The 20,823-nt window shown below is 38.8% G+C and overlaps 1 protein-coding gene across 1 annotated transcript in view; it reads right to left on the reverse strand.

Annotated features, from left to right (window-relative positions):
* Positions 1-20,823, reverse strand: part of LOC112103660 (mitochondrial intermediate peptidase-like) — a 121,526-nt gene that overhangs the window by 78,953 nt on the left and 21,750 nt on the right. Inside the window, exons 7-10 of the mRNA XM_029911992.1 lie at positions 20,649-20,805; positions 20,156-20,204; positions 19,106-19,166; positions 18,464-18,516 (exon numbers count right to left, since the gene is read on the reverse strand). Of these exons, the coding sequence (XP_029767852.1) occupies positions 18,464-18,516; positions 19,106-19,166; positions 20,156-20,204; positions 20,649-20,805 (320 nt within the window). The remainder of the gene's footprint in view (positions 1-18,463; positions 18,517-19,105; positions 19,167-20,155; positions 20,205-20,648; positions 20,806-20,823) is intronic.

Raw genomic sequence — 20,823 nt, forward strand, 5'->3', positions numbered from 1 at the left:
TCCATCTTATATGCTTTTCCTCTTTCATGTCATTTTTTTTCATGTCATTTTTGTTTTTTTATTTCTCCCTGACCAATCAGTAGTCACTGAAGTCTAAATTTGCATCAGGAAGACTACAACAGCTGAACACCAAACATTTAGAACCCTGTTATTTTAAAGCCTCTGATCAAAAGGCTTAACTATAGCTAAGCTGTGAAAGAGTCAGTTACTCTTCATCCAAACTGCTCACCCTTCCTTCCTCCTCACCCCAACATACACAAAAGACAGTGCCTTAGAACTAAACACACTTTGGCACCGTCTTTTGGAGTCATGTTGCTTATAACTGCAGTTAAAATTCACTACCCAACTTTAGTAGGCTGTGGTGCACAGCGGGACAGGATTAGCACTCTAAGCCACTACACCCGTTCTTTTAAGCATTTCAATGTGGGTTTGTTTTTTTCCCCACCATCTTTTATATTATCCCAATAATGCACTCCAGCAGTATTTTGCTACCACCATGGCAACATTTGTTGAAGCTAGTGGAGATGTTTAGTTTCAAGACTTCGCATATTTGTACACTCCGCCCTGATTTTATTTCTGGCTTCTTGCATGTGTATCATTCTGATTTTAACTATAACAGAACACAGAAAAAATCCCAAGAACTCTGAAAGGGTATTGTACTGGTCATTACTTCCCCCAATACAGGCAGCACCAGTTAAACTCACCCCACTTATGTAACAGCTGCACTTTGGGGTGTGACACAGCAAAAAAACAAAAAACAAAAAACAAAAAAAAAAAAGACATACTTTCCTCCGTTATCATTGATAAGTCTCCAAAGAGCAAAACATATGCTTCCAGCCTAAAAGGAATCATTTTAGATTAAAGAAAATAAAAAGACAGAACACAAGTCTCCATGAGAGAGAGGGTGTGTGTGTGTGTGTGTCTTCCGTAACAGCACACACAGCAACTGTGAGAACCAAATGGCTGCTGTCTCTGCATGCAGGTACACTTCATAGTACTGCAAAGTACAGTACCTAGACTGCATCTATGCTAGTGTTTTTCAGCCCTGTAATTCCTAACAGGTGCAGCTCCAGCAGTAGTAGCACTGTTGTAAACTGTAGTAGAAAAAGCTCAGACAGACTCAAGAGTTTTTACCGTGTTGTCTAACCCAGCTCAGAAGGACGGCTACTGTGCAAACCTCTCTAAAACCTCTGCCAAAGCACGTTAGTCTTACTATACCACTCTCTCTGGAGTTGATTCCAGTACTGACCTGAGCACAAACAGCAAATTTGTGTTTTAATGGTTCTTTTTAAAAAAATGTGGAAAGACTTAGTAATTACTGTGAAAGCTTACTGTCTTTATACACATTGTTTTGATATCTTATTTTGTCAGTCTACATAGCTATTAGAAGATCGAATTTTTAAGAACCCAATTTCCCTTTTGTATTATACTCATGCCTGTAGCACATGATTTATCACCTGACAAGAGAAAGTTCAAGACAACAATGTAAAGGATTTTTCAGGAAGTATATGATTCTTATCATTATAGATATTATAATAATGTATTCCAAAAGAAATTAAGACTGGAATAAGAGACAAGGCTGTTCTGTTTTTTGGTCTGATAATATTTCAGTTCAATTGGTGCCCATTTTGAAAGAACAGCATGAAGAATTTTCAAATAAATAGGACAAATTTGGAAAGAGTCTGAATCTTAGATACAAACATTACGATTTGTTGTATTTGATTCATATGAAAGTACTGGAAGTACACGGAGCACCCATAACAATACAGTGATAGTTACATTATAAACACCTTTATGAAGCATACCTTCTAAAGATAAAAAATAAAGTCAATATTTGTGGTATGGGATTTCATATACATATGTAGAGATCAGAATCGCACAGTACTTTCTAAAGGGATGATGCAAGACCTGATGATAAGGACATGTGGATGTATTGCCAGGCACATTATTTCAACTATGTTAAAAGACGACAGCATGTTTTCTGCTATTGCCGAAACCCAATGGAAATGTTATATTAGCATGATGTTTTAAAATATGTTTGCTTGAAAAAGGCACAAGCAAATCATAATATTTTACATTCATATAATACCTTTTACCAAAGAAGCTCAAAGTGCTGCACAAAAGTGAGTATAAATCTCTGTGTTCCAGAAGATGTAGGTAATTTTCCTCTCTCTATTTTTAGTGGTGGGGAGGGAAGAACTACTGGAGTGCATGGATTGTAGAGGTAGGAGAGGATATGTTGACCCATTGCCCCCACCTTAGGGGACCCTGAGGCAAAAGCTGCCTTCATGAATATACCCCTATGCTGAGATGGAGGGGAGGGGAGGAGAGCAGCTGGAACCACACAGCTTGCCTTTACATACTCTGAGTTACACAAGCATCATCTGATTTGGGAGGAGAGCAGATAGTGTTGTAGTGGAGCAGACAGAATGGAAAGGAGACAGATTGGGTCAACAGAGGTCAATAAGCTGGCTGGGCCTGTGGACAATGTAGAGGAAGAGGGGCGCAAGTGGACTGTACTTTTTTTTTTTTAAAAGAAGGTTGGCTAACAAGACATGTTTGTTTATATCTTGTTTGTCTGTGTAATTAGATTGTAAGCTCCTGGGACAAGGATTATCTCTAACTATAGATCTTCAGCAATCATGCAGAACTAGATAGACACGCCAAAAGCCTATGGCCTCTTTACAGCAGCTCCTCTCTTCATTCACTGTATTATGCGGAGCACAGGTACAGCCATTCACTGGGGAGGATACCGTCCAAGCCTAATTATAAATGCCTTTATAGGAAGATTCAGTTCTGACAATGCCTCAGGCTTGTTATGTGACCTTGGCCTAGTCACACAACTTCTCCATTGTTAATATTTAATCAGGATCAGGCCCTCATCATGCTGTGGAAACACAAGTGCCACAAATGCCACTATTTAAACACGAGCCCTGAGTAGGGGACATATATTGGGGAGATTGTGTCTAAGCACGCACAGTTTCTCCTGATGTTACCATTTGCTTATCTGTCCCCCCACATGCAATCTGCTAGACCTGTTAGACGGTTAGAATGCTCATCGTGGTATGCTGGTCTCATTCTGAGGCATTGTCAGCAACTGAATCTGCCTATAAAGGCATTTATAATTAAGCTTGGAAGGATTGCATTTTTAAATCGGTAAATATTGATTTCATTGTACACACACAAACCAACAAAAATATTTCCAGGAAGGCAAAGGAAGACAAATGCTGCCTGAGAATGTATTAGAGTTGTTTTTGGTTTATTCTTTGTTTAAAAATTCACAGGAATTTTTCAGTGTTTATTACAAAAATTAAAAAACGGGAGTGCCAAAAACTAACTTAACAGTTTTCTAGGTAAATATCAGAGTTAATATTGGGGGATAGGAAGAAAAGTAACAGAGAAAAGTAAGAGTAATAAAAGTAAAAGCAGTTTAATGCTATGGTTTATTTCATGGATGGTCTAGGTTTATTTGGTCCTCCCTCAGCATGAGCTGAACTAGATGACCTCTCAAGGTCCCTTCCAGCCCTACATTTCTATGGTTTTAAGAACTGTACATTAACAGTATGTATACATACACACACGTGTTTCTTCCACTACACTGCCTTTACTTTAACAACCTTTCATTTACACTTATATTAATTATTAATGTAAACATATCTATCTAATGTAATGTATTGGATATCCTTAATGTAATCAGTATTTTTATTTACTTTAATAATCCAAAATCTGAGTGAAAAAAATCATTTAAAAAAATGAACCACAGCTTTTGTAAAATCTGGGAAATGTTCAGTTAAAAAAAAAAAAATCAGTAAAAACTGAAGGCTAAGGGCTTTAAGTATGAGGTAAGGCTGGGTTTCTCCATCTGTAAAGGGCCACTGCTAACTGGAAATTTGGTCAATTTTTTAAAATTAATTAAAAAATAGTTTCAAATAGTAACTTTGCCATCAAGTGCCTCTGGTAATGTTTGTGGTGTTAAAATATAGGGAAAAAATGTGATTGTAAGATGTTTGTCTCACTTGTTGCTGTGTAAAAACCCAACAAACTGAGGGTAAAACTACCTACTTACCTACATGGGAGAAACCGTGAAAATGACTATGCACAAAGTGCTGTCAAATACATGAAGTAAATCAACAATGCTTTTTCATCTCCTTTAACCTTTCAATTAGTTACCTTAGGTAAAAAAAAAAAATCAGACACCAGTATGATTTTAAGGTAATGATGCCCCTTAAATTACCCTGTTGTGCCTGTAGGAATAGCAGCATGTACGGTTCATACAACAGGGTACGCTTCCGAAATCCTGTAATACAGTGATGCAATAGAGTAAATAACGAACTTAGTTTCCTTGCTTTCATTATCCATCTTTTAGCAAATTCCCCAAACTCTGCCCCCCTGAGTGTTTTGTAAAGCCAAGGAATTTGCATGTTGTATCAAAATCCATGCCAAAAACCTGAACTATTTTAATAATGCACTTAGTGGCAGAAGATGAGTGTAGAGATTTTCAACAAGAAGTCACAATACACTCTCAAAGAAAGCAGAAATACCAAATATAACAGCTTCTTTGATGTGAAATCCTGGTTTATATTAAAAGATGAACTATAGGAGAAAACTAGACATCTTAAAGTATGTGGCTCAACACTATTTTTAAAAATTCATGCATCTAACTGATTTAACAAAATGAACTGACACAATGGGGTGGGGTTATTCTTCAAGAACAGTACACATCAAACAAAAAGGCAGTGTTGCTATAAAGAACAAAGACGGGGTGTTTCATTATATAATTATTTCTAAGCTTGTATGACTTCACTGAGTCTAAATAAAATGCAAGCTTCTAAAACGGCTTTCATTTAACCTGTTCATTTGGAAAGAAACTAAGACTGTTTTTGCACCATGACTTTCATCTATGCCATTCAAAATGCTTTTGATAAACTTGGACATCAAAGAATGATGATATTTACTCAAATATCACTAAGGACTAAACATTAAGACCTGTAAATTACAAATTAGCTGCTTGGCAAGGCTTGTTATTGGCAGGCATTAACTGTAAAATCTGAAAGATCTGGACATTTTCTCGTTTTACACAAGGCTCTTTTTCTCACTATAATCAATAAAATACAGAAATATAATGTTACTAACTCTAATATGACAAAAATCTAGGGCTGATTTTTGCTCCCCACAAACATTAAAAGAAAGTTGGAAAACAACTTAAGTACAAGATAAAAGGGAGAGGAGCCCATGGGGTTAACTAGAAGAGAGATCAAAACAAGGAAAAGCCCTTTCCAATGATCATTACCGGTCAATAAACTCTGACATTTAAACCTTTACCTGAAAGGAGAGAATTCACAGAGTTGGTGATTTTGGGGAGATTGTTTGGGTTTTTTTTACACTGTGTGCTTCCCCACAAGTTGTCAACTATTTTATGTTCCCTTTCTCTTTTCCGTTAATTGTACCTTCAGGGTAGTTTGTTAATTCAGATAATTGAGCTCTAAAACCAAACTAATTCACTTACAACGTAAGATTGTTCAGAACTGATGAAAGACAACTTTAAAAACAGATCATTATAAAGAGATCAGTCTGATGTTTGCTGTGACTCTGCTTTTTGACCCATTTACCATGTAAGTTATCACTTGGCTGCCAAAAGGCAAATTTACTATTTTTATAAATCTGGTTAATCTGGTTAACGTGGTATGTAACATATACTATGCTTTCCTGATATTACCTTAATTCCTTTAGCTTTTATGAATGCAAGATATCAGACCAAGGAGATACTCAGCAGTAACTGAAACCAAATTATAGATAACAAAATATTTATAAGTCAGGTCACATTACTGATATACAGTGGAGTTGCATCTTACGTGGGGGTTAGGTTCTAAAGTCAGCACGTAAGGCGAAAATCGCGTATAGTCAAAATTACCCTTGAAAATCCCTTAAATCGCCCATAAAGTACAGTATACATGGTTTTATGTACAGTATATAACCCTGTACAGTAATATGTATAAATGTATAATGTATACAGTAATGTACAGTATACAATAAAGAGTACATATGCAAAATATAATTTTACAGTACTGTATTTCTAATTACATAAAAGAGAGAGAAAGAGAGAGTCAGAAGAATGAATGAATAAAAAAGGAAAACAGTAAACCTAACCACTCACCATTCATCCTGGATATTCTTGCTAGTCTACGATGACAATGACACTATTGGGGGGTCATCAGGGCTGGATGTTGATCCAGGAGACGATGGGTCAGGCTCATCTGCTGCTGGTTGTTTTTTCTTGAAAAACATGGTGATAGGCAACTGTTGCTGATGTCTCTTGAGCTGCTCAAACATTTCTTGATACGGTCTCAAATCATCTGTAATACGACGTGTGATTTTGAGGCTTCGTTCCATAGAAGGATCGTATTCAGAAATTAAATCATTCAAGTGTTTCGCTGCTTGGAACACTTCAGCAAATTTATGAAGATTCCAACTTACTGGCTCTTCCTGTTCGTCGTCATCATCTTCGTCTTCTGCAGATGATTTTATCAGTTCCTCTAACTCTTCGTTAGTCAATGTTTCTCTAAAGCTCTCAATTAATTCTTCAATTTCTTCCTCAAGGATGTCGACGAAGCCATCACCACCCAGTTGCCTGGCCACCTGAACAATGCATTTCACTTCTTTGTCAATGTCGGGAAACCCTTAGAATCATTCACACATTCTTTCCATAGGTTTCGCCAACATGCATTGACTGTTTCAGGCTTGACTGTATCCATTGCCTGTTTAATATAAGTGATGCAATCGGCGATGTTGAAGGACTTGCAACACTCCATCACATTAAGATTGGGATCAGCATCCTCAGTGCTACGTATCCGTGAGAACGTAAGCCTCATGTACATGGCCTTGAAACAGCGAATCACGCCTTCGTCGAGAGGTTGGAGGTGGTATTGGGGGGGAGAAAGATGACTTCAACATTGTTATGCGCAAACCGGAGTGCCTCGGTGACCAGGAGCATGGTCTACGATCAGCAACACTTTAAAGTCAAGTCCTTTCTCTTCGAGGTACCGCTTGACCTCCGGAATGAAACACTTGTGGAACCAATCCAGAAATAATACTGCCGTCACCCAAGCCTTTTTATTTGATTGCCAGAACACAGGCAGGAGATTTTTGTTCTTGCCTTTTAGGGCACGGGGATTTGCAGCCCTGTAGAGCAAGCCCGGCTTTATTAAATTCCCAGCCGCTTTGCCACAAAACAACACAGTCACACGGTCTTTAGCTGCTTTGAAGCCAGGGGCTTGTCTTTCTTATTTCGAAATGTAAGTGCGGTTGGGCATTTTTTTTCCAGAAGAGCCCAGTCTCATCAGCATTAAAAACTTGTTCCAGAAGATAGCCCTTTTCTTCTATGATTTTCTTTAATTGTTTGGGGTAGGCTTTTGCTGCCTCTTCATCAGCAGACGCAGCTTCACAAGTAGTCTGCACATTTTTGAGGTTGAAGCGTTCCTAAAACTGTTAAGCCAACCTTGGCTGGCTTTGAATTCCTTCTCATCAGAAGGCTGTCCCTCTTCAGCGGGAGGTTTGAACAGCACGTAGAGGCTAAAAGCCTTTTCTCGCAACATGTTGCCATCGATAGGCACACATTTACGCTTCATGTCTTCCAGCCAAAAGTTTAATGCCTTTTCAGTCTTCACTAAAGTCTTATCACGCACCTGGCTTGTCACCTTAGCAGTTATTGGAGCACTTGATACCACGGCTTGACGAATTTCTCTCTCTCGAATCTTGATGGCATGGATCCTAGATTTGTTGCGGCCATATTTATGCGCCACGCTGGAGACCGACATACCGTCTCTCAATAAGTCCAACACAGCCAGTTTTTTCTCCAGCATTGGAACAGATCGCTGTTTCTTTGGTTGAGCACCAGATGAAGTAGTTGGCTTGCATTTAGGGGCCATGTTGTATGAAAAATACGTATCTTTAAACACTAGAATCACACTCAGCACGGCGAGATGCTCACACTATGAGAGGCACGCAGGAACTGAGACCGACTGAGCGAACAGCAGATTCACGTCTCCCATCTCACGCTCACTCCGGGGCATACGCTCATTGCACGCGTATAGTTGAATTTGCGTAAGTTAAATGCACGTATGATGTGACTCCACTGTATTTCAAAACATTTATACAACCATTACCAACTAACAGCACATCATACAGTAAGCAACTGAATAACAAGCCTGAATATATTTTCTGATCCCTTCACTTAGCTAGATAAAGTCACAATATGCATGTTTACTGGAAACTCCTGATCCTGCCTGAAAAATACACAGTACTTTTTTTTTTTTTTTAATTAACTGTCAGGATTTTCTCTAACATGCCACGTCCACTAATCTAGACACTGACAAGTTGGGTGCTTTACTTCAGTGCACAGAGGCAGATAATGAGATTTCAGTCATGTTCTTGAACATGGTCTACTCAAGACAGGTGCTCAGATCCAGCAGTGATGGATGCAGTACAAATGTCTAAACAGTTATGGAACGTTCTGTCTCTGTGAGGTGGTAATTTGGCAGAACTGTGATTTCCTGTTTCTTTTTAAACCTTATGTTACTCTTGAATTTTAGCTAAACAGGACAAGTGAGAGTTTTACCACATTTTCCTTCACTTGGGGTGGGGGGTCGATATGTTTTTTAGGGTATATTTAAAAGCAATCTCTCTAAAATGGCTGATTCTCTTCAGCATGGGAGCACTCTCCCCAGGCTACCCAAACCAGAAATGGTAAAAAACAGAAAAAAGGAGAAACATCTTGAAGTGCTCCCTGAGCAGTTCTCGCTCTCTTGCTTCATCAAGAGCCAGAAGCTTTCTCTACACTGAGGCTCAGAATGCCAGGAAGTAATTCCCTGAATCTGAGGGAGACCCTTTGACAGTTACTAGCTCTCCCTGAAAAGTCAAAGATTCATGCACAGTTATATCCAGGCACCTTGGTATTTTCCCTTCCACTGTGGAAAAGTGGGAAATCCTTTTTACTCCTAGTGAAGCAAAAAGCCTGACTTCAGAGCCCACAAGAAAGCTGGAGGAAGGGCCAAGTTATTTTAGTAACTTCTATATAGCTAGTTTCCCTGGGATACAAAATTTCTCCAGTTACTTGGCTAGCTTCTACTTTCTCCATAGTGGGAAACAGGCTTCCTTCACAATTAATATAGTCATCCCTAATTCTACCTGGTTTATCCCTACAGCCCCACAGATAGTGGTCACCATAGAGGGCAAAGAAATACACATTTGTCAATGTCCACATTTAGAAACCAACTTAATTTAGCACAACTTCAAAAAAATGAGTCAGAGTCCCCACCCGCACCCCTCCAAAAAAACCAGCCCAGACTGGTAAGTAACTTTTGCTGGCAAAACAGGGCAAGCAACAATTATGTCAACATTCAGCCTTTCTCCCAGGCATGACCTACCGATATTACCTAGGAGAACTCAGTGAGACTATTCACGTGCATAAGTCTTTGCAGGATCAGCCCCTTAGGGAGTACGTCTACTATTATTAGCACTGGCTGAGATATACTGTCATCATTTACTTAACATTATGGTATTTTTCTGCACTAAAACTTAGTCATAATATTAGATTTTATAAGATACACATTAGACAACTTCTTACTTGTCTGAGGTGAAGCATGTTCTAGCATTCACTGTTTTATCACCTCTATGTTGCCAAAATTCTTGAGGTTCTCCTAATTATTCTATCTTCTTATAAGGACACTGATAATACACATTTCAGACTTCTGCCTCCAATGTCTGTTAAATATACACGTATATTCATTCTATCATCTTTGCCATTTAAGCTATGGATACAAAAACATTCAACTGACATAAATTTTTTTAAAGCTGAAGACAATATTTTTTAAATGAATTTTCTTAAAAGTATATTAAGCAAACTATCCTGTTACTGCCTGGTAGGAGACCTACGCTTTTGAAGTGGGATCAAGTTTCCAGGGAAAAGACTCGATGAAAGCTGAGAAAAACAACTTGATTGTGGACAGATGAACTGGGAGTAAGAAGAGTTTGCTCTGCATGTGAGTCTGGAGCTCCTCCTGATGTTCAGTCTACAATATAGCACCTATGTTCACTTTATTGACCATTAACAATAGCAAAAACAATGACTGAAAACAGGGACAAACTGATACAATATGTATTCCATTTTATTATTAATGTACTGGCTCAAACTGATCAGGATGTATGATATTCTGTAGAGGAGAGGGATGAAGGCACCCAATTTTAATTATCAAGCATCTTAAAATTAAGGATGGGATTCCATTTGAATTTACCTAGACAAATGTCCCTAATACTATATGAAGTTAAAACAAAACATATATATTAAAAGGAATTTAAGGAGGTGTCATTTTACAGATAGCATGGTGACTAAAGGGAATGCAATTCTAGTTGAAGTGATGGATTCAAGTAGTAGTAGTATATTTAAGTAAAACTCAAGATGATTGAGGAATAAGTTAATTAAGGATCAGATTGTGTCACCCTCAAGAAGAACAGTGCTGCACTCCATCATTAGTTCCAACAGTTCCTAAAGGACTAGTTTAAGAGCAAGGTACTAATCAACATTAGTAAAGATAGCACAATAGATTCTAAAAAATTAATCAATTTTGTGCTTGGGACCCCATCGCTTTTTGGGATCTCAGGATAGAATTTTTTCCACTGACAGTGCTTTCTCCTCCCCTCACAACTGTATATGACTTGTATGTTTTGGTTTCCCTTCTTGCCACACAAAAATTGTTTGTCAAAGCCTAAGAAAATATAGAATAGAATCAGCACAGTTGACTTCTAACCATTCCAGACATGTTAGGGCCATGGCTGGCTTCTCTTTCTAAACAACCATGTTAACTATACAAAATATTATTCAAGACTACAAATCTCAATCACATGAACAACAGTGAAAGAAAATATATTGCACACAAACAAAAGCTAAAACAACGTAATAGGAAACAGTTTTTTCATTTATTTATTTCAAAAGGGATTTTTGTACTTTTTCTTCCCTTTCCTGGCTGTTAAGCAATACATGCCTACTCCAACAAATGGGAAAATTGCTTACTAAACAATTAAAAACCTGTGTTGTCATCTTATATTTAGCTTGTAAGCACTCTGGGGCATGGATCGTCTGTCTGTTATGTCTGCATAGCTGCACAGCAAAATGGAGACCTGAACACTGACTGGGGCTCCCAGGGGCTACCACAATATAAAACTATATATATATACACATACACACACACACACAATATATATATAATGTGTGTGCGTGTACTTATATAGTTTTATATTGTGATAGCCCCTGGGAGCCCCAGTCAATGTTCAGGTCTCCATTTTGCTGTGCAGCTATGCAGACATAACAGACAGATGGTCCATGCCCCCGAGTGCTTACAAGCTAAATATAAGATGACAACACAGGTTTTTAATTGTTTAGTAAGCAATTTTCCCATTTGTTGGAGTTTATATAACATATATTATATAGAGAGTTTATATAGTGTGCGTGTGTGTATATATATTATATGTGTGTGTGTGTGTGTGTGTGTGTATATATATATACACACATACATACACACACACACACACACACACACACACACACACACAATATAAACTCTATATATAATATATGTTTTTGTTAAAGATGATTACATGTAATCATCTTTAACAAAAACATGTTATTTTATTCAGAAAAGCAAAAATAGTCATTTGGGATTAAATTCATCCAAGTGTGGACCTTCCAATGAACACTCAAGACTAGACAAACACCTAAAATATTAATGAGTCACTGGAAAGAACAAAAAATGAAACAAACAACAAGCCAGAGTACTATCAGACTAGAATGACTACCTCACTACAGCAAGATCTGCAAAGCTAATGCAGTCTCTTATTAAATAAAGAATCTGGAAGAATAAACTGGGGGTGTAACCTGGAAGACAAGGCACAGTAAAAACTGAAAGAGGAACAACTATGCAACCAATGTGGAACACAGACTGAAATGGAAATATTTTCTATTGCAACATCCAAAATATTACAGGGTGCACAAATTATAGAATGCTTCAAATCATCAGAAAGGACAAAATATTTTTATCAAAAAGTACTGAGGAACTTGTACAGAACCCTGGGTGAAAGGAGAGATGATGGCAAAGATAGTTTCATGGTAGGTAATAATTGATGACTGAATCAGAAATGAACAATCATAACAAATGGCCACAAAATGATTAAAGCTCAGACACACTGTGAAACTCTGATGGGCTGGCTACCTCTACATAACTGATGTCTGAGGGTTCTGTGCAGCCAGGCCTGAAAAGAAAATTACTGAAGTGAACTGGAGACAACATAGTCTTGCAGAGGGCCTCCAATAAGGTAGGGGCAGAGGTAAGGAACACATTGGAGCAGAGAGAAGACATTCAGAAGGGTCATGTAAGAGGGCAGTGCTCGTTCTTATAGCCTGTAAGGTTTTGGTGCAAATACTTTAGTGTGACGGGTTGGGTCACAGAAACCCCCTTGGGACTGTCACCTGATGTGCTGGGACTACCTCTGAGCCGGTTTTCCCTGCCAGCCTAGGACTTCAGAACCCTGCCTTGTTTGAGCCAGACACACTTGCCTGCTGCAAACACAGATTCAGGTCTTAACCACGTCCCCCACAAGCTGCAGGCTTAACTGAAAACAGCTTAAGAAGTGCTCCTGTCTCCAACACTCAGATACCCAGCTCCCAATGGGGTCCAAATCCCCAATAAATCCATTTTACCCTGTATAAAGTTTATACAGGGTAAACTCATAAATTGTTCGCCCTCTATAACACTGATAAAGAGTTATGCACAGCTGTTTGCTCCCCCAGGTATTAATACTTGCTCTGGGTTAATTAATAAGTAAAAAGTGATTTTATCGAATACAAAAAGTAGGATTTAAGTGGTTCCAAGTAACAGACAGAACAAAGTGAATTACCAAGCAAAATAAAATAAAACACGCAAGTCTAAGCCTAATACAGTAGGAAACAATGCAGGTAAATCTCACCCTCAGAGATGTTCCAATAAGTTTCTTTGACAGACTAGCCTCCTCCTAGTCTGGGCCCAGTCCTTTCCTCTGGTACAGTCCTTTTCCAGCTCAGGTGTTAGCTAGGGGATGTCTCATGACTGCAGCCCCTTTGTTCTGTTCCACCCCCTTACAGCGCTTTGGCACAAAGCGGGAATCCTTTGTCTCTCTCTGGGTCCCCACCCCTCCTTCTAAATGGAAAAGCACCAGGTTAAAGATGGATTCCAGTTCAGGTGACATGATCACATGTCACTGTAAGACTTCATTACCCACTTGCCAGCATACAAAGACTTACAAGTAAACAGAGCCATCTACAGTCAGTTATCCTGGTTAATGGGAGCCATCAAGATTCCAAACCACCATAAATGGCCCACACTTTGCATAATTACAATAGGACTTTAGAGTTATATTTCATATTTCTAGTTTCAGATACAAGAATGATACATTCATACAAATAGGATGAATACATGCAGAAGAACATAATCTTTGCACAAAGATGTTACATGGCATATCTAGCATAAAACATATTCCAGTTATGTCATATTTACACTCATAAGCATATTTCTATAAGGCATTTTGGAGTGCAACGTCACACTTAGTTCCATGCAAAAGTCTAATCACTAATATTCTGCGATGAGGGAGTGAATTTCACTCTTTGGGCCTGATTCCCCATTGCCAGGTACTTTGTCTAGTCATTACCCTTTATACAGTGATCTGACAGTATTTTAAACCAACCTTGCATAAGTGAAAGTTACTACAGAAGGAGCAGGGCAGTGGAGGATTCATAGATTCACAGGTAAGACCAGAAGGATTGTGATCATCTAATCTGATGACCTTCTGTATAACACATGTCTTAGGACTTCCCTGAATTAATACCTATTTGAACTACAGCATATATTTGAGTAACACATCCAATCTTCATTTAAAAATTGTCAGTGATGGAGAATCCATCACAATCCTTGGTAAATTGTTCCAGTGGTTAATTACATTCACTGTAAACAACTGAGCCTTATTTCCAGTCTGAATTTGTCTACCTTCAGCTTCCCACCACTGGATCCTGTTATACCATATGCTAGATTGAAGAAACCATTTTTGTTCCCCGTGTAGGTACTTATAAACTGATCAGGCCCTTAGTGCAGTATTTTTACTAGAAAACTGTATGAGGTGGGAAAATGCCACCTACTTTTGTGTAAAATTCAACCAATTGAGCAAAACAGCGATAGTGCTCTAATCCAGAAATACCTCTCCTTCACTCTCCTGCATGTACTTTAGAAACATTTTGGTGAAAATATTCCTGGTCCCACATGGTGGGGGTAAAGCATGCATAGGCCTCAATCCTGCACTGAAATCAATGGGGTTCCAGAGGGGTGCAGGGGTTCACTCTCACAGGCCAGATGCAAGATAAGGGACTTAGTAAACTAAAAACAAAACAAAACAAACAGATGTACACCCCCAATGTCATGATCTGTTCCATTTTCAGAACTCCTTTCACCATGACAACCAGGCTGTCTTCTAAATGCAATAACCTCACCAGTTATTTTACAATGCTTCACCAGGAACAATGTTTTTCCTCACAGTACAAAAATGGGCAGGATAAACTATTTGTAACCAACATCACCATATTTTTTATCTGTTCAGTCTCATTGGAAAATCTCAGATTGGTAAACATGATTTTCAAAAAATACTTTGCTCAGAAGAACATTTAACCTATCATTTAAATCAGATTCTGTACCAGATGACTGGAGGATAGCTAATGTGACACCAATTTTTTAAAAGGGTTCCAGAGGTGATCCTGGCAGTTACAAGCAAGTAAGCCTAACTTTAGTACCAGGCAAATTCATTGGAACTATAGTGAAGAACAGAATTGTCAGACACATAGATGAACACGATTTGCTGGGGAAGAGTCAACATGGCTTTTGTAAAGGGAAACCATGCTTCACAAATCTATTAGAATTCTTGGAGGGGGTCAACAAACGTGGACAAGGGTGAGCTAGTGGATACAGTGTACCGGGACTTTCAGAAAGTATTTGACAAGATCCCTCAACAAAGGCTCATAAGCAAAGTAAGCAGTCATGAGATAAGATCCTCTCATGGGTAACAGATAGGAAACAGAGTAGGAATAAATGGCCAATTTTCAAAAATGGACAGAGGGGTAAATAGTGGTGTCCCCCAGGGATCTGTACTAGGACCAGTGTTGCTCAACATAAGAACGGCCATACTGGGTCAGACCAAAGGTCCATGTAGCCCCGTATCCTGTCTTCCGACAGTGGCCAATGCCAGATGTTTCAGAGGGAATGAAAAGAACAGATAATCATCAAATTATCCATCCTCTGTCGCCTGTGACACTGCATTCCATATTCTTCATAGTTGTATGATAACATGATGATGACATAATTATGATGCATTTTGTACAAGATATGTCTTGTGAGATGTCTATGGAAAAGTTATGATGTGCTGAATATAATTATCCTATTCGTATGCATGTATCATTTTTGTATTTGAAGTTATGAATATTGATTATGTATCTGTATTTCAGATGTAGTTACACCTGGGTGACACCAACTAGGCAAAATGCTTCCAGTCTAGACAGCTGGTTGTGAAGGGCCTATTCAAGGTAATGGGCCATTAGGGGAAACAACAGGCCTTAGGAGAAGCTTATCCCCCACCTGGTGAGCCTTCTCGGAAATGCTCCAGACAGCCTATGGATAATGGCTGCTATGACTCAGCAAGAAATGCAAGGGCATGTGACCAGACCAAATGACACTGAACTCCATTTTGGTACCTGTATTTTTCCACAAGTTGGACCAGAAACTGAGCTTCAAACAAAGGATACCCGCCACATGGAAAAGCTATATCTGGTGGGGACTGACATCATCTCTGGGCCTCGCTTCCCATTCAAGAAAACTCCTGGAAACACCTGAGGAACAAAGACTGAACTGTGGGAAATCCTGGGCCCAGGCTAAAGGGATTTCTTGCCTGTGTATGGAAACTTGGTTGACTGCTTGTATCATCAGTCAGGGTGAGAAACTGCTAATTCAAATCCTATCCTTCTAGTATGTTAGACTTAGTTTGTATTTTTGTTCATTTGCTAGGTAATCTGCTTTGATCTGTTTGCTATCACTTGTAATCACTTAAAATCTATCTTTTTATAGTTAATAAACTTCTTTTATATTTTATCTAAACTAGTGTGCCTTTAAATGAAGTGTCTGGGGAAAATCTCAGCTTGGTTAACACAAGCTTCTGCGTATCTTTCCCACATCGAGGGAGAGCAAACTATATTAATGAGCTTACTTTGCACAGGTCCCTGTCCAGTGTCAGAAGTTATAATTCTGGATTTATACTCCAGTAGGGGTGCAAGGCGAGGGGAGCTGGGAAATTGGCTGTCTGCCCTTGAGTGGCTTAGGTAAAGCATACAGGTAACTCAGTTGGGTGTGTGGTGCCACCTGCTGTTGTACTGGGTGATAACAGGGCCTGGTGAGGCTGGCTGTAAATCTCCAACAAAGCAGCATGAGAGAAGCCTGCCCAGGTCCGGGTTCAGAGCCCATAGCTCCCAGACTGCATCCCGGGAGGGGACAACCCGTCACATCACCCATTCCCAGCTCTTGGCAAACAGAGGCTAGGGAAACCATCCCTCACATTCATAAACGAGCTAGAAAAAGGGATAAACAGTGAGGTGACAAAACTGGCAGAAGATACAAAACTACTCAAGGTAGTTAAGTTCAAAGCAGACTGCGAAGAGTTACAAAAAGCTCTCTCAAAAGAGAGTGACTTGGCAACAAAATGGCAGATGAAATTCACGGTTGATAAATGCAAAGTAATGTACACTGGAAAACATAATCCCAACTATACATACAAAATAATGGCGTCTAAATTAGCTGTTACCACTCATGAAATATCTTGGAGTCATTGTGGGTAGTTCTCTGAAAACATCCACTCAATGTGCAGCAGCAGTCCAAAAAACTAAGAGAATGTTAGGAACCATTAGGAAATGGATAGGTAAGACAGAAAATATCTTAATAACGCTATATAAAGCCATGGTACACCCATATCTTGAATACTGTGTAGAGTTCTGATCACCCTACCTCAAAAAAGATATCTTAGAATTGTAAAAGGCATAGAGAAGGGCAACAAAAATGATTAAGGGTATGGAACAGCTTCCATATGAGGAGAGATTAAAAAGACTGGGACTTTTCATCTTGGAAAAAAGAGACAACTTGGGGGGGAGGGGGGGTATGATAGAGGTTTATAAAATCATGAATGGTGTGGAGAAAGTGAATAAACAAGTGTTATTTACTTCTTCACATAACACAAGAATAAGGGGTCATCCAATGAAATTAGTAGGCAGCGGGTTTAAAACTAACATAAGGAAGTACTTTTTCACACAATGCACTCTCAACCTGTGGAACTCGTTGCCAGGGGATGTTTTAAAGGCCAAAACTATAACAGGGGTTTAAAAAAGAATTAGCTAAGTTCGTGGAGGATAAGTCCATCGATGCAACCCCATACTCTGGGTGTCCCTAGCCTCTGACTGCCCAAAGCTGGGAGTGGACATGAGTGGATGGATCACTCAATGACTGCCTGTTGTGTTCAGTCCCTCTGAAGCACCTGGCATTGGCCACTGTCAGAAAACAGGATACTGGGCTAGATGGACCATTGGTCTGACCCAGTATGGTTGTTCTTATGTTAATACAGATCATTAACCCTTATCCATTGGAAGCCCTAATGTGTTTCCACAAAGCCTGTGTTTGGGATTGGCTTAGATCTGAAATGGGGAATTTAGACACTTGGAAATATATGCATATACAGATTTCTGATCGCCTCTATAGTGCAATTATAATTTCAGCTTTCCGGTAGGTGAATACTAGAGCATTGTGAAATATTGCTTTCACACTGAGAGGCAGCTGGTATAGAAGAATGAGAAGAGAGTTGATAATCAGAAGCCCAGATTTCTGACCCCTTTTCCTGAGGCTTGGAGCAAATCACTTCAACTATACCTGTTTCCCCCATGCAAAGGAAAGGTGAATGCAGACTTTGCATTCAATGGCCATTATGATTATTTTACACTATTGCATTAAGCTAAGAAATATTACACAATAAACGTAATAAACAATATTAAGTTGAGTAAGAAATCTTTATCTGTTCTGAAACTGGTTATTTCATTATCTCATATCCCCAAAGAGGTTTGACATTTGGCTTTACAAACAAAAAAGGAAAGGGAATAGACAGAAACATTGATGGGCATTGCGGCTGTAGTGAAGAATAGCTATGAACAACTGCCCCTACTGATACTCGTGATTTTTATCATATGAAAGCACAGCCTTAATACAAAGAAATCCTGTGTATATTTATGGATTCCATTACCCCTGTTGCAAGGGCTTGGAATGAACACTCTCTCACATTTACACTGCTAGCACATACCTAAGTAACTTACCTCTCAGCACGCAGGACACCACTGTAATAGGGATGATCCCAAGGCATCAATTTCTGAAACATAAGATTTCAACTTGCAATTACCGCAATGAAAACCAAGTGAATCAAAGACAAAGATCTCACTTTCTTTACATAACTCAGTATGTTTATCACTTCTATAGTCACAGCACTCTAAAAAGCATCTGACTCCAAATTCATAAACCTTAAACTAGGGATCATTAGCCAGATTTTCAAAAGCGGACATGTAAAGAAAACCTATTCACATGCAAAATCAGGGTTTGAGTGTGGAAGGATCAGGCACGATACCAGGAAAATTGGGAATGCACAGTTCTGAAAAAATAAAGGGCCATATTTTAAAATTTGAAAACATGTTTAACATGCTCAAAACCAACCGTTACATTTTCCACCTTAGTTTTTGGTTATCACATGAATCATTCTGTTAAAACCAATAGCTGACGGTTGGTTTTAATACTAGAAACAGCTATTTAGAACCAAAACGATCTGAACCCAAAAGAGCAAGTATCTATCAACATGCAACTCATATTACAATTGTAAAGGCTGAAATTATTTTCCCCATCTGATGTCAGGCTAGTTCATATTATATAAAATCAAAAAAAGAAAATAAATGCACAATATAACTCACTGAATTTTGGGGATTAAGTTTCATCTTCATTCCTTCCATCATTTCAAAATCTTTTAGAGTTCTGTAAAAAAAGAATTTCGCCCTTAAAGTTTTAATTAAAGGGTATTTTAGCCAGTATAGTACAGTATAATGGCAATTGACATTTTATTGTCTGTAATATATAGGGTGACCAGACAGCAAATGTGAAAAATCGGGACGGGGGTGGGGTAATAGAAGCCTATATAAGAAAAAGACCCAAAAATCGGGACTGTCCCTATGAAATCGGGACACCTGGTCACCCTAGTAATGTACAGTATAAATGAATACTCTACTATTACCAAGTGCCTATGATGCATCAGAGTTGGGCTGTGATCTGAAGAACCACAGGCAGCTCATCACAGTGGAGCTACTCTCCACTCTGCTCCGCCCACTCCAAGTACTCTCAGGTCCTACCTTTCCCTCTCATTCTCTCCCAAACAATCCTGCTGTCCCATCTCCACCCCAACCTCCATATTCATGCTCAGCCACCATTCCACTCCGCATGATGATGATGCTTTTTGCACTGGAGGAACCATAGGGGATGGAGTAGGATGAGCAGCTTTGTGTGAGGAAAATCAGGGGTGATAATGGATGTAGGGCATATGGAGGGGAAGCCCACTGCTTTAGTGCTTGATTGGGGGTCCCTGTGAGGCTCCCTAGGCTCCCTAGAATTTTTGTTTTCACGCTTATGCACTCTGTAATCTCCTTTTACAGTAGGAGTCACACCAGAACTGTGGACTACACTCAAAAAAATCTGGAGAATGACTTATTTCCTACTTCTATTTCCCGCCACACGTGGAAGTATGACAATATAGACATTTGTTAATCTTTACATCATCCTGTTTAATTCAACATAAGAAAGTTAATATTTTAATCAAGATCTGAGGGAAATTAATATTTCAGTAATAACCTTAGAGGAATTTTTTAAATGCTCAAATTATTGGTAACTGGAGTCTTGTCTTGCATCAAAAGACCTATGCTCTTGAAATTAAAATGGGATTTTTTAAATAAGTAAATGAAAAATAGACTCACCGTTGAAACAATCGGTCAGAAAGTGTTTCAAGAAATTGCATTACCTTCTCTGGAAATATGAAATGAAGGGAAATTACTAAACAAAATGATGATGTCATTTAAATATATTAGTTCACATCAAGAAGCAAACAATGTTTCCTCCCTAGAGCAAGCCTGGTTTTAACTTATCTAGTGAAATGATGACACATAGATCAGAAACTGTACACGTGTATCAAGGCAGCATATAAAAAAATCAGATGTGATAATCATGGCTTTTAGTTACCTAAGCCATGAACATGGAGTAGTGAATTGTGTAGATTACAGTGACTGTTCAAATTAATATTCTCTCTTATTGAAAAATATAAATATTTCAGATCACAACATATAACTGCAATAAGACTCTCTAGTGCAACAACTGTGTTGTATTAACAGCTGACAAGTTAAACTACCTACATTTATCCTCATGCCTGACACAAGTCACATCTTATCATTTCTGAACATACATGTACTTTACCTGGAGTTCTGGCCATTGTTCCCTGAAGAGCCCTGTGAGCAAAGGTGTTATAGCCAACTAACTGTGCCAGATGGTTTCTGCTGGTAAGCAGTTCCTCTAAGCAGCGCAGTTGCTCAGCATTTGGGTAAAGAAAAATCTTATAAGCAGCTTCTCGTACCTAACATCAGAAGAAAAG

Source organism: Terrapene carolina, unplaced genomic scaffold (assembly GCF_002925995.2).
Source record: "Terrapene carolina triunguis isolate 2854851 unplaced genomic scaffold, T_m_triunguis-2.0 Scaffold141, whole genome shotgun sequence".
NCBI classification, from domain to species: domain Eukaryota; kingdom Metazoa; phylum Chordata; order Testudines; family Emydidae; genus Terrapene; species Terrapene triunguis.